Source organism: Jatropha curcas, chromosome 10 (assembly GCF_041381405.1).
Source record: "Jatropha curcas cultivar XTBG-Jc1 chromosome 10, XTBG_Jcur_1.0, whole genome shotgun sequence".
NCBI classification, from domain to species: Eukaryota; Viridiplantae; Streptophyta; class Magnoliopsida; order Malpighiales; family Euphorbiaceae; genus Jatropha; species Jatropha curcas.
The window spans coordinates 17,208,662-17,224,815 of NC_143160.1; the positions used below are offsets into that span (position 1 = coordinate 17,208,662).

Below are 16,154 nucleotides of genomic sequence, written 5' to 3' on the forward strand. Positions count from 1 at the left end.
CATCATATTTATACATATTTTTCATTTATTAGTTTTCCAAATTGTCCCTCATAACAGAAAAATAACAACTATATTTTGGGATAATTTAATAAATTATAATAAATAAATAAATAATTGATTAAAAATGAATAAAATTTATTTACCAAAAATAAAAAAATTAAAAGTCACCTGTCAACTACCTTTTTTTTTCCCTACTTTTTATAAATTATGTACCATCATGTGTACTTTTTTTTCACCACTTTTTATAAATTATGTGCCATACTTCTCTTCACTATAAATCAAATCATTACAGTCAAATCAAGTGATATAAATTTATTTTATAAAAAATTTTAAGCTACAGATAATTTTATTTGTGCATCCGATTCAAACCAAACCAGAACTACCGGTTAACTACCAATTCTAGGCCGATTCAAGTTCATTTTTTAACATTCACATGAACCTTAACTAGCCATTGAACCGTCGATTCCGGTTTAAAATTTTGAACCGCTAGTTCGATTCCGGTCCGATTTCAGTTCATCTATAGTGCAATTCGATTCCGGTTAGAACTGAACTGGTAGCCATGCCTAGATTAACCCAAACATAAAAATTTATTAGAAGTCATTTGCAAATGAAATAAATTGTGTGAATTTATTCCAAACTATCTAAGCAACATTTCCAAATTTTCATTAATCATTGTATCACATAATTGACTGAACCACTTGGCGAAAACAAGAATTGCACAAATCGATGATAAATAAAAAAGTAATGAAACTAGCAAAATATTCTTGAAATTGAGTAAACATAAAGCTGATAATTCATAAGGAATTCTTTTGCAGTTCAACACCAAAACCTCTTCAATTATTTGAAGAGCATTGAACTTCACTTAGCTTTTGCCTGAAGGCAGAGGCGAAGCCTTTCAACCAGTTAGCTTATGACGATGACAATCTGGTTCCTCCTTAACCATAAAATGCTTTGTGCAGTTATCTTTTTCTATAGTCTTTTAAAGTTTCCTCTGATTTCCCCCATTTTTTTTTTTTTTTTTTTTTGTTTTTTTAATTCTGTTACCAACTGGAACCTCCTCTAATCTTCACATTTGATCTTCACATTGACCACAAGGCTGCCTCCCACTCCTTTTATGTTACCGACAGGTAATACCATCAAATGAGCAATCAGAATCTCAAGCTTCAGAAGGAAATACTTAAAAAATGAGCAGAATCACCAATTTAGTGAATTTCAGAAAATGCCCCAGGATGAAAGAACTTGCATAATGCTTCTACAGCTAAATCAATCCGCAATTGATTCTGTAACCAGTTTTGTGTAGTAGTTAAAATTAGAGGAATAACTTAAATATGGAAGTACAATAATAAGTTGGATGCACAGGCAAAGTTTTCTTTTTACCTTGCCTTCAAAATTAATTACAAGAGTCCCATTCCTGGATTTCCGATAAACCCCTTCATAATGCAAAAGTAACATCAGAATGAGAGACCGCATATATTAATATCTGGGAAGTAATTTTAGAGAAACTTACCTATATTAATATCTGGGAAGTCAAGACACAATTTGGATAGAGGTTGAGCAATTTCTACCTGCATTTATTGGGGGCAAAATCAAGGTGATATTACAAATAATGAAACAAACGAATATCAGATATCAATATCACATGTATCTTCATCAACATTCTAGTACTAACCATAATATTTTGACTAAGGAGTCATTCATTTGGTCTGAATTCTGAATGTTGAATATGAATAAACAACTTATTGAGCTGAATAATTAAGTATTAGTATCAAGAGCTGATTGTTGAAAGATTAAATAGTAGACATTGTCATTGTATAATTGTAGGGAATAGTTTTGTCTTTTCATCAAGTCATAGAAATTATTGAATTAGCTCTAAAAGGAAGCTTTTTCATTCAGACACATTTGTCTTGCAAATTCAAATAAGTAGCTTATTGGTTTAGCTCAGATAAATAAACTTATTTTATTGTCTGAATGAATACATTGAAAACCAAATAAGCCGTCAATAAGATAAAACAAGTGACCCCTCAGTGCTTCTTTAGCATTGTAATTGGGTTGTTTTGATTGACTATGTTTGCAATGCAAGGCTTAGTAAACCATAGCTATGGGGAAATATTGATATTAGCTTTTCCCAATCATGGTTGAGCTTTTCCCAATCATGGTTTTCCAAAAGGGGTTCAGCTTAGACAAATAAGTTTATTTCATTGTCTGAACAAATAAATTGAATGTCGAATAAGCCCTCAAAAAAAAAAAAAAAAAAAAAAAAAAAAAAAAAGTGACCCCTAAGTGCTTCTTTGGCATAGTAATTAAAGGTGCAAAGAGCTCTTGTAGCCCAAGAACAAGGAGTGAGGCAAAGGGACACGCCTGACTGAAGTGAGGCAAAAAAATTTTTTAAATTTAGATAAAATAACAATAAAATTGTACAAAAATTCATGCCAATAATATAAACATGTAAAATTTTAAATCACACCATTTGACAAAATAACAGTAGGTTTTAACCCAAATGTTCTTTTGCAGCTAGGTTTATAACTGAAAACTCAAATTCAAATTCGGTGCATAAATCAAATCAGATCCTACTTGATTAAACTGTATATCAACTAAACCAACAATTACAATTTAATTTTAATTTATAATATAAAAAGTGATCAATGATTCAAATTATATCTCAAATAATCAAACAATCAGCTCATAACTTCCGGCAAAATTTTGGCGACATTGCATCTATATTTTAAGCTAGTGAATTAGAAAGCAGAGGGGGGAGAAGCAGCAAAAACATGGGGGAAAAAAAGAAGCAAAAGAAACAAGAAAAAAAAAAGGAAAAATTCAAGCTAAAGACATACCTGCTGCCTGCTGGAGTTGTATCGCAGGATTCTTTTCTTTGTTTTTATTTTTGTTTCCTTTTTTTTAAGTGAAAAGATGTAGTTGGATTTGGATATAAATAAAACTCATCCTACAGCATAAGACTGTATATAACACCTCAAAACCCTAAAATTTTTTAGGTTTAGCTATTAAAAACACAAAGTGAACCTTTTTCTGCACCTCACGCCTGCAACAAGGCATTCACCTTTGTGCCTAATCCCTCACCTGATTCACCTTGCCTGCCTTCTGAAGTTCAAGGCTCCAGCATTTGCACCCTATGAAAAGGGCGCCTCAGGCATGCCTTTAATATTTATGTTCTTTGGCATTGTAATTGGGTTGTTTTTTATTAACTGTGTTTGCAATGCACGGCTTGGTAAATCATAGGCTGAGAAAAGATTGATGTTAGCTAGTCCCAAATCATGGTTCCTAAAGGGTTCAGATAAGACAAATAAGCTTATTTCATTGTTTGAACGAATAAACTGACAGGTCAAATCAGCCGTCATCAAGATAAAACAAGTTACCCCTACGTACTTCTTTGGTATTGTAATTGGGTTGTTTTTGATTAAATGTGTTTGCCATGCAAGGCTTAGTCAAACATAGATTGGGAAAACTGAAAAGATTGATAATAGCTTTTCCCAAATGATGGTTTTCCAAAAGAAGTTAAGAAAATTTTGAAAAAATAAAATTGAAGCAAAAATTATGTTTTTTAAAAACAGCTCAAAATCAAATCCCAAACAGAGCCTAATGAATTAAAAGAAAAACATCCTATTCTATCAGCATTGCTTAATTGATATGCCTACTTATGCAATTCAACCTTGAAAACACATATGCTGATCACTGAAGAGTATTTCCCAAGAACTGACAGGTTGACCAAAATTAAAATTCCTAAAGTCAAAATATGCAGTCTGGATACCTCAGCATGATCAACTCTTGTGAATCCTAAAATTATTCACTTCTAAACTAATCTTTCTATTTTGATACCAACAATATTGTGCATGGACAGTAACAGTTGCCAAACAAGCCTGGCATGATTAATCTAAATGAAGTCAAGTGTATTTGTATCAAAGAAAGAAAACATTTCAACAAAACTAATCAAACTGTAGTTAAGTGATAGCTACAGCAACTGAGGAAGGTAAGGAGAAACAGAACAATAACAGGTTATCAAGCATCCAAAACTTGAAAATGGCAAATATTGTACAGGTTGATTGTCATCATTAAAATAAAAGTATGCAAGCAATCGACCTCAGCTCCACCACTGGAAATGCAGTAAAAGCATGTCATATTTGTAGTGCCAGAAATGAGGAAGTAAAAAATGCTAAATTAAAATACGTACATCTGAAAGATTTGTTAAAATTTGTTTCAATACAAATGGTTCCAACATTGGCAGCAGGTTGTAAGATTTTGTTAATTCTGTCAAACATTCCCATTCCTCATCCAGCTCAGCAACATTTGTTGCCGCAAGAATGATTACATTCTGGCACTTTATCTGCAGAGACAATCACTTGACAGCAATTCAAACAAGCACCTCATACATCACATTAATTACATTGCTTAGAGGAACGAGTAAAAATCACATCATCAATATCATAATTTAGCTTCCAAACACATACCATAGGAACTGGCAGCTTTTCATGGTGTAGCAATTCAGTAATACCCTCAGGCAACAGAGCCATCTGAAGAAAGGATGGTAGACTAAATTAAGATTACATGAATTGTACCACAAAGTGCATTGTGGAAATACATTCATTCAATTGCACTTGGTATAATATATTTCAGAAAAGCAAAACATTGAAGGGAATGGGCAGTACAATCAACAGTAAAACAGGAAAGAGTAAATGATATCAATAAAGCCTGACTGCAGAAATCAATAACTGCCTAAAGTAAACTAATCCAATGCCTTGAACAAAACAGAAACATACCTTGACAAAATCATCCTTTAATTTTCTTTTGTTCTAAAAGTGGCAGAATATCAAAATAATATAGATGAAATATTACCTCATTTCGATCACCAGTGCAGTGTTCACCTATAAGATGCCTAAGATATTCTTCAAATTCTTCATCAGGAGCCTACATTGAACAATCAATAAAGATCTACTTGTTGTACAAACTACATACATGTACAACTTAAATGAAAACACTTACCAGGCGAACCCCAAAAGCCTTCGCAACTCCAGCTAAAGTAACATCAGAATGCAATGGACCTACCCCTCCATACATAAATACCTATATAAGCATCAAGTGTAAACTCTGTGAGACAACAGATATTTTAAAGAAAAAGATGTAGCTTTTGTTATACTGGTAAGGAGTAACTGTGTTACATCTGAAAGTAATAAAGTAAAATTGTTTACCACATCATTGGCAGATTTAAATCGCTCAACTTCTGCAGCCACAGAATCTATCTGGTGCAAAGAGAAATTCATGAAATATACATTTTAAGAAGAGTTGACAAATCTAATGTTAGAGCTCTGTATGAGACCCCAAATAAATCTGCTAATACAGAGCATGAAGCTCATCATGGTGTACAGTTTCCAATATATAATATGCATGCAATTCCATCTTGTACATATGGCATTTAGACAGGTATGGCATTTAATTGCTACAAGACTGACTAACTTACAAAATCAGTCTCATAGATAATAACTCACATCATTCCGCACTACTGCAGCTTGTGATAAAGACCAACCAATTGAACGGATCTTTCTACACAGTGAAGGTCCCAATTGATCCTCGACAGTGCCAAACCTGAGCTATGGAATAGATAGAGAACCGGAAACTTCATTAATAAGAGCGAGTAACAGAAATAAAGAAACATAACTAGGCTACAGCAAAATTAAGCAGAGTTCAAATGATATACATCGTTCAGATTCTCAAGGGTTTTTCATTTTTCCCTGATAAAAAGGTTGTAATATCAAATATTTCATTTTATTTTACGTAGTTTGAACCTTTTCTTTTTCTCTGAAACAAGTGAACATGAAATGTTTGAGCACCAATATCATCCATAATAAATCACTCAACTAATTTGAAATGCTAATGTGCAACTTAGGTAAGACATCAAACAATGGAGTAATTATTGGGCTAATGCAAACTTGACTTTGGAGAATCATATAATCAAGCAAAAATAATAATGAAAAAATATGCATAGAAAAATCTCTATGTTGCAAAGCCAGATAAAATGTTTCAACAGTTGAAAAAGACTGTATTGTAAAGCCAGCCAATCTCCATAGTTACATGAATCACTAAGAGAGAAATAATCAGATAACTTTGAAGATGATACAGCAGTTAACTCAAGAGAATGGAAACGATAATTGAAAACCAATTAACAGGGGACTTACAAAATCTCATCCCCAACAGCAATGGCTGATGCTACAAGCATGCTGTTTTTATGTGGATCCACATCGCCTGGGCTATCATTAACAGGAAAATGTCCAGTAGAGGAAGGAGACAATTTTTTTACTCTTCCTGCTCTTTCTAATCTTCCATCAGAAAGCAAATACGCAGGTTTAAATCTATCTTTACAACTGGAGTCATTGATGGACAGCAATGAATTTGGTACTGTGTCATGTATGCTCCCTATAGAAGTATATCTGAGAGGAAAGGAAAATGGATATCATAGATTATCAATGAAGAGGTATAAAACTAGTCAACTATTAAAGTGGTCAAGCATATGGTATAAAACTAGTCAACTATTAAAGTGGTCAAGCATATGAATATGCACTCGCATAAAATTGCAAATTTGTAAAATCAAGCAGCACAGCTTGGACCTATAAAATATAGAACAAAAAGTCTTAACATTTAGAAGCCAGAGGAAGAATTACCCCTGATCATAAAGGCTGCAGTACCGGACCTTGCAGGTCAAAATAAAAGCCCAAACATCTCTGTGAAAGAAACATATGTTAGAATTCCCAAAATTTTCCCAGCTTTAACATATCACTAATAAATAAAATCAGATTTAATCAACGCTAGTCTTTTTAGCACTTGTATTGCACATGTATACATAGTTATTTCCATAAATTTAAATATTAAATAAAATTGCTATAATTATAAGAATATAGATTAAATTATTAAAAATATGATCTTTTTTTTTGTAAAATAAGAATATAATTATTATGCAAAAAGTTGATTACTATTATATGAAACCATTTCAAATACTATATAAAATTTTATTTTAGTATGAGCATTCAAAAGTAAAAAAGACTCAATAGCATAATTTCAATAAAATTCAAAAAACTTACGTGATTAATTGACACTGAGTAAACATAGAACACTTGCTTTGAAAAAAATATTTTTGCAATATTTATATGTAGAAAGAACAAATCAAATGAATCTTACAAATAATGGAAAGAAGTAGAGAACATATGCTAAAACAATAAGTCAGGAAAAAAATTGCATGCAGTAACCTGGATCTTTTCACCATATACTAGGCTTCGATGCATGTATAATACTAAAAATACGTACACTAATGCATTTATCGAAACTGAAAAATTAGATAGGAAAAACTAAAAATACATTAGTTAAGTAAAATATATTATAACATAGCTAAAATAAATTTAATTATTAAAAAGATTTATTATTTTGTATGCATAAATTATACCCAATGTCCCGTTTCACTAGTTTATTTGTTTCCGGACATTGTACATTTATACAATATAGGTAAAGACATGTGAAACTAAAACACAATGAAAATACAAGCCAAAGGAACTGTAATTAGCAAACTTAGCATAGCAGTTGGTGGTACATATTGATTTTTAGGATCATAATTCATAAAGAACTACAGGTGTGAACTATATAGGTATAAAATCTAAATTCTTCAGAGAAACTAACAGAGAGGACAAATTACTAATACACCATCAAGACTTAATAGAATACACTTCCAACTCACTATTTTGAAAGTGAATTATATGCTTCCTAACTTAAATTTTGTTATGCTTTAGTCCTTTTGCTAAAATATCTTGTACTTTAGTCTCCAAGAGAATTAGTTAAAACATGAGCCACAGATATTGTTTTAGAGGCCCAAATTTAAATGAAACCAAAAGTTGTACAAGGATGAAAATAAAAAGATGAAGAGAATTCTTCAGAAGTGTAAAAGGAGGAAAATGGAAAGGAAAGGAAAATCTTCGAGACAGAACACATCACAACTGCTCTGCTCCGTATTGTCATCATCTTCACTTTAGCTTATCTTGCCTTTTCTGTTTCTAATATCAAAATTTCATCATTTCCTTTTTTTTTTTTTTTTAAAACAACTTGACAAGATTTCAGGAACTCCAGATTTGGACATCCAGATCATGCACCATCATGATTTAGTGGCAGAAACAGGAATATGATAGACGAGAGCAAAAAGTCATCTCATTGATTTTATCATAGGACCAAGTATATAGAGAGAAAATTTTATTGCTTGTGGAAAAACCTTCTAATTAAAGCTATAAGCCCTCACTTATGACTATCTGCTGATTTTAAAACTATTCTGACCATGGAAAAGATTATACTATCCTAATAAGTTTTTAAAATGCCAATACTACCCTTGGTCTTATAAAATTCTTAGACTTCTTATTTAATTAACATACAAATTTAAGTAATTTGGATATAAAAAACATTAAAGTGCTTAAAGATAACCTTTAAATAGTTTTACCAAACACTTGACCAGTTATTTTTAAATTGACTTGTTAAAAAATATACTTTAAGTCAAAAGTTAAAATTAGTAAAACCAAACACCATTGTAATATGCATTTGATTTGTATAAATCAAAACTTAGAGAGCCAATTAAATATAAGAGCAGGACTAATGGTGTGAATTCATGGAGTTGCAAGTGCAAAACTACAAGTTCTGAAAGCTCAAATATAAAAGGAAGGGAAACTAAGAATACAAAAATAAGAAGAATTCAAGGATTTGAAAGGGGTAAATGTAATTTTGGAGGGATAAGGGGGGGGGGGGAGCAAATTAAGGTAAATATGGGCTGTATTTGAGGTATAATAAGAAAAATGGCACGAGGCGAATCACCCAAGACATCAACACTGACAACTAGCAGTAGCGAGTAAACACATTTAGCCTTCTTCCTGCCTCGTGCACTTTTAGGAATATTAGCAATCTATGCAAACAAGTCTGTGAATAATAGCTCTATGGTTATATGTTATGGTCCCAAATTTGGATCTAGTTATGGGTCTTTGAATTAGGGGATCAGGTTTGAGATGAGTATCTTAGAAGGAGTTTTCTTCCTTCTATCAATGGTGACAAACTTAGAGAGAATCTGCAATCTCCTACAGCTCGTTAAGAGAGAACTCTACAATCTCTGAGTTTTAGGAACTCAAAACCTTTTCACACAATTCTGCTTACATTTTTCCTGATATAGCAGCCTTTTAAACAACTAAATGTAAAGCTAAAACTACCCACTACCCAGTAATAACTACCCATTACAATAAGTTACTTGCTTAACCACCCCACTAAGAGCCACTAACAAAGAAACTGATAATAACATGATAAACACTGAATAACTAAATAAAAACACCGTAAATAGCAGTAAAACTACCCTAAGTCAAGCAGCGCCATAACATTATAGCACTTCTAAAAAGGGATCTGTTACACATTTATCAGTCCAGTGATCATCGGCAAACACCAATTACAAAGAATCAACTTTTATTTCCTGGATTTTATTCAATGCTGTTCATTTTGTTCAATCAACTAAAAATAAAAAATAAGGAGCAGAAAAGAAAAGGAATAAGCTATCAAAGGAGATATTTCATGGTTCACGACTAGACCTGTATGACCAGTCTAAGATAGGATTCACTCTCATAAAAGGTGGCCATCCAGGCGAACTAGGGGAGAATTGTTCTTGGCCTACCTGCAAAGATAAAGAACTTTACTTTTGTCAGTCTCAAATGTAAAGCAGCCTTTCAGAAAAAGGATCTTGCAGAGGGGAAATTATGAGGCCAATGCATCCCTCTTTAAGATAGAGCATCAACATACCGCAGTAGGGTCACCAATTCGAACACCAAGGAAAATAGCCTTGATAGGATTAGCTTTGAGCAGATTTTCCAATCCAGTTTTGAAATCGGAGCTAATGATATCCAATTGCAAACCATAGCTGCTCATTTAAAGTAATTTCATCAAAACTGGATGATTCGATATCCAAAATGCTTAAATTTAGAACAGTTCAAATGATCTAGCAGTATTTCTTTTTAAACAAATAATTCATCACTTGTGCAATATATTTAGAAACAGTTGAATTACATAAAATAATATCTTCTCACCTAGAGGCTGTTTCATAGGTAAATGAATTGATTTCAGGGAAAGCAGAGGAACTCTCAAAATATATTGTTCGAATTGGGAAACTAATAAGACCCCCATTGGAACAGCTTTGTCCACCTTTATGCAAAAAAAAGCCGGCCCTAAGCAAGTGCAGCAAAACCTACCAATCCAAGTTTATGCTCACTAATTTGACAAAAGATAATGGCAGTAGGACTACTCAAGAAAATGTAGATGAAAACCTACTGTTGAATCTTTTCCTCCATTGAAGCTTAAAGCAATCTCTTCAATCCTGCACAGAAAATGAAGTCAGTGCTTCCAAGCATCAACATAAAGTGGGAAAAGACAGGTATGGAGCCATTCCAATCCATAAAATTAGCATTCACAGTAATCATTTGCTTGCTTGGTAACACATGAATTCGCTTTGCATGAAATCATGAAAGTACATCAAGTAGAAGTATCTCCTCGCAATGGAAATAAGAATGAATTGGGAGAGCAAGAATGGCAAATGCAGTGCAGCTCATTTAAAACCTCATCTCTATCCCACTAAACTCCACATTTACAAAATTCCAAGTATTGTAAGGAAGATGGAAGATTTCCATATTCAAAACACCAGCAAAACAACTAAAATTTAAGAATCCTAAAGATAACAAGATGATCCAGACAAGTATCAACAAGAAATATGTCAAAATCAATGTTGACTAGATCCCAAAGAGAATAATCAACATCCCTTTCACGCAACTTATTCCATTTTTCTTGGCATACCAAATGCAAACAAGGAACCAACAAACAAATATGACCTTTTTTCATTAAGATATTAGTAGATCAATACATTTCCAGAGTCCAAAGAAAATGTTTCTTGCTGAACTCAACTATTATTTGAAATACAAACATATAAAATATAGCTAAAACAGACAAATGTGCAAATGCTTTAATTAATTCTGGATGGCAAAGAGGAATTAAACTAGTTTCAAGAACATTTGCAATTAACAAATTTTTCTCTTCCAACTTCTCTTTGCTACCAAAAAGGAGCCTATTACAATACTTCGCCAAAATTTACTAAAAAGATTATGAATCAGATTACAAATTATAATATGACCAACTGCATAGTATCAATCAAAACCCTAAAGGAGATAGAAAGGAACTCACGAATATATAGCAAGAGCTCTTTGAATAACATAGATGGCATTATTGTACTTGGTCTTGAGCCTTCTATCATCACTTTCTCTAATTGCTTTATCAATCTCCATGTACCTTGACACATATAACAATACAAGAAAGATGTAAACCAAGCAAATTAATTGTTTGATGAACAAATTTTGGACTTTGATTGTGTGAACTGAGATTTTATTAAGTAAATCTTTTAGAGTCTTAATGTGATATTCCTTACAAAACTTGCAATCATGATGCACCGAGCTTGTGCAAAGGACTATCAGCCATGAATTTTTTGTTTGCAACTGAAGCTTTGGCAACAGCTGAAGAGTTAACATTCTCAATACGTGTTTATTCTGTAGATGGTCAGGTAGTAGAAGCTAAGTACATTAAAAAACAAGAATCATTGTTGTGCAACCCAAGTTGATCCAGGGACATCTTTGAACTGTATTGGACCACATTGATCATATGGACACTGAGTACATATATATGAGTACAGGAGGGTCTAGATTTCAACAATGGTATCTTGGTGAACACATGGAAGGATCTAGAGCCACAAAGGCTTGGTGCATTTGGAGATGAAAGGTGATTGGGAGGGTGGCTCAGTTGCCTGTCTACCCCCAGTTGTTAGACCTGTCAAAGCCAGTTCAAGAAGTGAGATGTCAGGTTGGCTGGATATGAAACCCAGCATTCGGTGGTTTATGTTTAATTTGGGAGTGGTTGGACCCTATCAACCAAGCTGAACGCAACGAAACAAACATCATTAGAATCTTACTTTTACAAAGAATTAGATTTATTAAGGCCAAACAGCCTTTCAAATATAGAAAAACATATGATCATTACTCATATAAGTTATTTCACACGTAAAAACTTAAAAGCAAAAGCCAATTCAATTGGCCAAATTGACATTCTAGCACATATAATAACAGTCTGCTGCGGTAACAAAGTTATCATCTAAAATCAATTAACATGAAAATTCATTTTTTATTAAGACTTTTATAGAACTTCTCAGTCACAGGAAGCAATAGCACCATAATACAAAGCCTAATAGAAGGAATTTTACCACACAACATTTAAATTTCCATTGTACATGAATAACCTATCAGAAAAAGAAAAATCATACCGATAATTAGATGCTCACCTTGCAGCTTACACCTATTCCAGACAGCAAAACGAAAAATTAAATTGATATCGGAAAGGCCGTCGGTGATATAATAACAACGGCAACTGACCGTTGAAAAGGAAAAATCAGAGAATCGAAGAGAGGGGCAGGGTCGCCGGCAGTATAGACAGACTCTCCAGAAGAAGAGAGCGAATGAGAGAAGGTTGAATCGCTTATCGTCCTTCAAATCCTATATATCCATTATCCAACTAGATCGGGCTTCTTGTCTTGTTGCTAAGGTCAGAAAGCGACGAAGGGAGAACGAGAGAGCGAGACGATAGCATAGACCACGATTTGAACTTCCAGAAAATCAAAAGACAGCTTCAAGCTTATATTTTTTTGAGTCCTGCTACATTAGCTCGAATCGCATATGTATCGGGCTTAAAATAAATATTTCTTCCACGTTTTTTTTAATCGGACAATAACTCTCCAGGCAACATCTGGTTGAACATCCGGCTTGATTAATTCAGTTCGATTAATTTGACCAATTTAGTTCAGTGAATAAATATTAAATTATAAAAAATTAAATTTTTGATGTTCGATTAAAAGTTAATTTAGTTCAATTAATTAAATTAGTTGACTCTTAAAGTTACGTCGTTTTGATTAAGTAGATAATAAAATTAAAAATTAAAAATATTTTAATTTTTATTTTGATTAAATAGTAATTAATAATTTCGGTTAATTTTTATTTCGATTAATCATAAATTTTAGTTAAATTCGATCGATCGATTAAGTTTTCATTTTCTTCAATGTCAGTTTGGTTAAGGATCAAATTAATTCGGCCAAAATGATTCAGTTAAATTCGGTTAAGTCAAAAAAAATTTTTGATGAATCTATTTGGATTTGGAGAATGAATACGAAGAAGATGGAGTGGGCAAGTTGTTGGATCCATATTCAATACAAATAAGGTGGAAAACTAATACATTTTTTCTAAGCATAGTCAACTGTTTAATCCATTATTTAAAACAAAATCTGTAAAATTGTTTGGAAATTGTTTATAAATTTAAGATTTTTGTATTTATATAAAGGAAATTTTATGAATTCAATTTTATGGAGTAAAAATGATTAAATCAAATTTCCTACTATTAATTTCATAAGGTTATGATTTCATGAGTATTTTAAAAAATGAAAGTAAATTAATCAACTTTTAATTCTTAATTTATTCCAAATATGATTATATAGATATTAATTACATGTTTTAAATTAAAGCATATCATTTATTAAAAAAAATTAAAGCATACTGAATTGATGAAAATTTCTTATGATCAGGAGGATTGAAACTTGAGGCTGCCCACTCCTCACATAAGTAAAAAGACCTACCATAATACACCTAGTCGGCATAAAGATTCTAATATTACTCAACAACACATAGTGTCTGTTTCGCAGAATTTATTATTTTGATAGTTATTAGTTGTTTCAATAGCGTTTAGTTGTTAATTGTTTGAGTAGCTTTTTACTAAAAGCTAAATGTTACATGAGTTAACATTTTATAAAATGTTACATCAACCTCTAAAAGCTAGTTCAAATGATATGTTACCGGCCATTATAAAAATAACGTTTTGCGTGTTAAAAAGTTATTGTCGAACACAACCATTGTTGGATTGAATTGTTTCAATCAATTATTAATTTTATTTTTTTATCAGCTACTAGTTAATTTATATTTATATTTATATTATACTAGTATTTTTATGACATGCTGTCACGATCCGAAACCATGGGCCTGACCGACATTAGGGCCCAGATAAGCTTAAGGCCCCCGAGGCCCGTTGTAAGCTTGAATCACTAAAATTCCACTTTTTTTCAATATAAATTTCAAACATTCAGCCCATATTACTACGCAAAATAAATCTCATAAATATTTTATACCTCGGCCCAAATTTAACATCTTAAACATTTCACAGATTGAATCCAATTTACAATACGTCACATTTATAATATGGGCTCTCAAAATCATTTCATCTATATTAATACACGAGTAAACATATGTAAATTCTACAACTGCGGAGTCACTAACTGTTTGATATACATAGCTTCTTATACATATAGTTATATAGCAAAATAATTATGGAACTAGGAGAATTTCTTTATTGCCCTGCGTCGAAGAAACATAGCCTGCGTCGAATTAAAGAGAAACTTACTTCCTGAAAAATTAAACAAGACATGTGATTTTTCTAAGGAGTAATAATTATTGCACAACACACGCATTCACACAATGTGTAAATATATCAATCTAGTCATCTGACTAGTTATATGCTCACGCAGTCAGTCACACAAATGGCATATCACCGGCGCTCACAATTATTAACATCTTCATATAATCACATCACGTGGAAATTAGTCAGTGGCGTCACTGGAACCCCAACGAGCCGTCCTCACATATGGCTCGCCCTCTCATACGTGTGCACCAGGGAACCGATCCCCCATACATGGCCGACCGGTCTAATCCTCACTTGACCAGCCCTCTCATTGCTTTTCCATTCTCTCTTTTCTTTTCCATACTAACAGGAGGCCACCCTGTGGTTTATCCATATTATTCATATCATATCATCAGATGCACATAGGGTGCCGATCTCCCATACGGCCAACGGTCTCGTGGACCGCCCTCACAAACCCATGGTGACCCACTTCATCCCAACTCTACACATACAAGGCAAAGCATTATCACAACACAATTAATCAAGTATTGCAATTAAATGCAAGCATATTAATCAATTAAACATTGTAATGCAATGCACAATTAAACATCCAAAATCAAATGCAAATAAATAAATAAATAGTATTAACAATAAACAACAATAATAAAATAAATAATAATAATAAATAATAATAATGAAAATAAATAATTAATGGAATAATTAAATGAATAATAATGATAATAAATAAATAATTAGTGCACTTTATTTATTATGTATCAAATTATAGAATTTATCTAAATAAGCTTATTTATTATGTTATTAATTAAAATTAGTCTAGGTTCTATCGAAATTTCGGCAGAACCTCCCCTATAAATATGACTATCTACCTGTTTAAATATCACAATATTATTATATATTTATCAATCAATACACACAGCCCATCCGTCAGGCAACTCATAACAACACCTCCCATCTGCCATATTCATAATCACCAATCATACCCCATCAGCCATCTTCGTAACTCAATATCCACTGAGCTCTTCCATCAACAAATAATCAACTCAATTTAACTCACATAAATAATAACTAAGAATTCTTATTTCCATATCAAATCCTTTAATTATAATTATAGTTCATGTAATTTATTTGACAATGTTCTAAACTAATTTGCAATTACATTATTCTAAAATCCTAAACCAATTAACTAAATATATCCGGCTATCGCAATATCCACATACTAATCAATTTAATTTATTTACAAAAAAAAAAAAAACTAAAAATGTTCTATATATATTTAGGCTATTTCAATAACCTAATTTCTTGTTATTCAATTTAATTTACTTAATTACTCAATTAAATTCATTCATTAATTAATGCTTTATAGACAAAAATTGAGAATTGAGTCTTAGAATGTACCAATTGAAATTTGAGCGACGATTCCATGATCCTTGCGAAGAGGGGAAAATTCTGTCCACGGTGGCCAGAAAATTGACTGTGGCAAGAATTGAACAATATTTATACGAAAATGCTCGAAACCTTATGGGGACTCCAATTGCGTGTTCCATTTGAACTAGGTATGCCTGTTTTGGCCAGAAATGGCCCCGACAGTGGCTTCG

General features: G+C 32.3%; 1 protein-coding gene across 1 annotated transcript; it reads right to left on the bottom strand.

Moving 5' to 3' along the window:
• Positions 1 to 600: 600 nt before the first annotated feature.
• On the bottom strand, positions 601 to 12,770 carry LOC105640976 (bifunctional cytosolic FAD synthase/FAD diphosphatase-like). Its single transcript, XM_089726979.1, has 17 exons — positions 12,383 to 12,770; positions 11,239 to 11,343; positions 10,336 to 10,381; positions 10,095 to 10,252; positions 9,811 to 9,928; positions 9,603 to 9,685; positions 6,669 to 6,728; positions 6,186 to 6,437; positions 5,499 to 5,595; positions 5,202 to 5,252; positions 4,996 to 5,076; positions 4,849 to 4,920; positions 4,464 to 4,526; positions 4,187 to 4,339; positions 1,508 to 1,565; positions 1,378 to 1,430; positions 601 to 1,280 (listed from the first exon to the last, which is right to left on the bottom strand). The coding sequence occupies exons 2-17, from the start codon at positions 11,337 to 11,339 to the stop codon at positions 1,203 to 1,205; spliced, it is 1,524 nt and encodes a 507-aa protein (XP_089583105.1). The 5' UTR covers positions 11,340 to 11,343; positions 12,383 to 12,770; the 3' UTR covers positions 601 to 1,202.
• Positions 12,771 to 16,154: the final 3,384 nt, after the last annotated feature.

What these genes read in the sequence shown, in the direction of transcription:
- LOC105640976 (XM_089726979.1), bottom strand. Translation starts at nt 11,339, where the DNA reads ATGGAGATTGATAAAGCAATTAGAGAAAGTGATGATAGAAGGCTCAAG. An exon ending in AGAGCTCTTGCTATATATTC is followed by an intron (nt 10,382 to 11,238) that starts GTGAGTTCCTTT and finishes TTTTCTGTGCAG; the next exon opens with GATTGAAGAGATTGCTTTAA. An exon ending in ACCTATGAAACAGCCTCTAG is followed by an intron (nt 9,929 to 10,094) that starts GTGAGAAGATAT and finishes TTAAATGAGCAG; the next exon opens with CTATGGTTTGCAATTGGATA.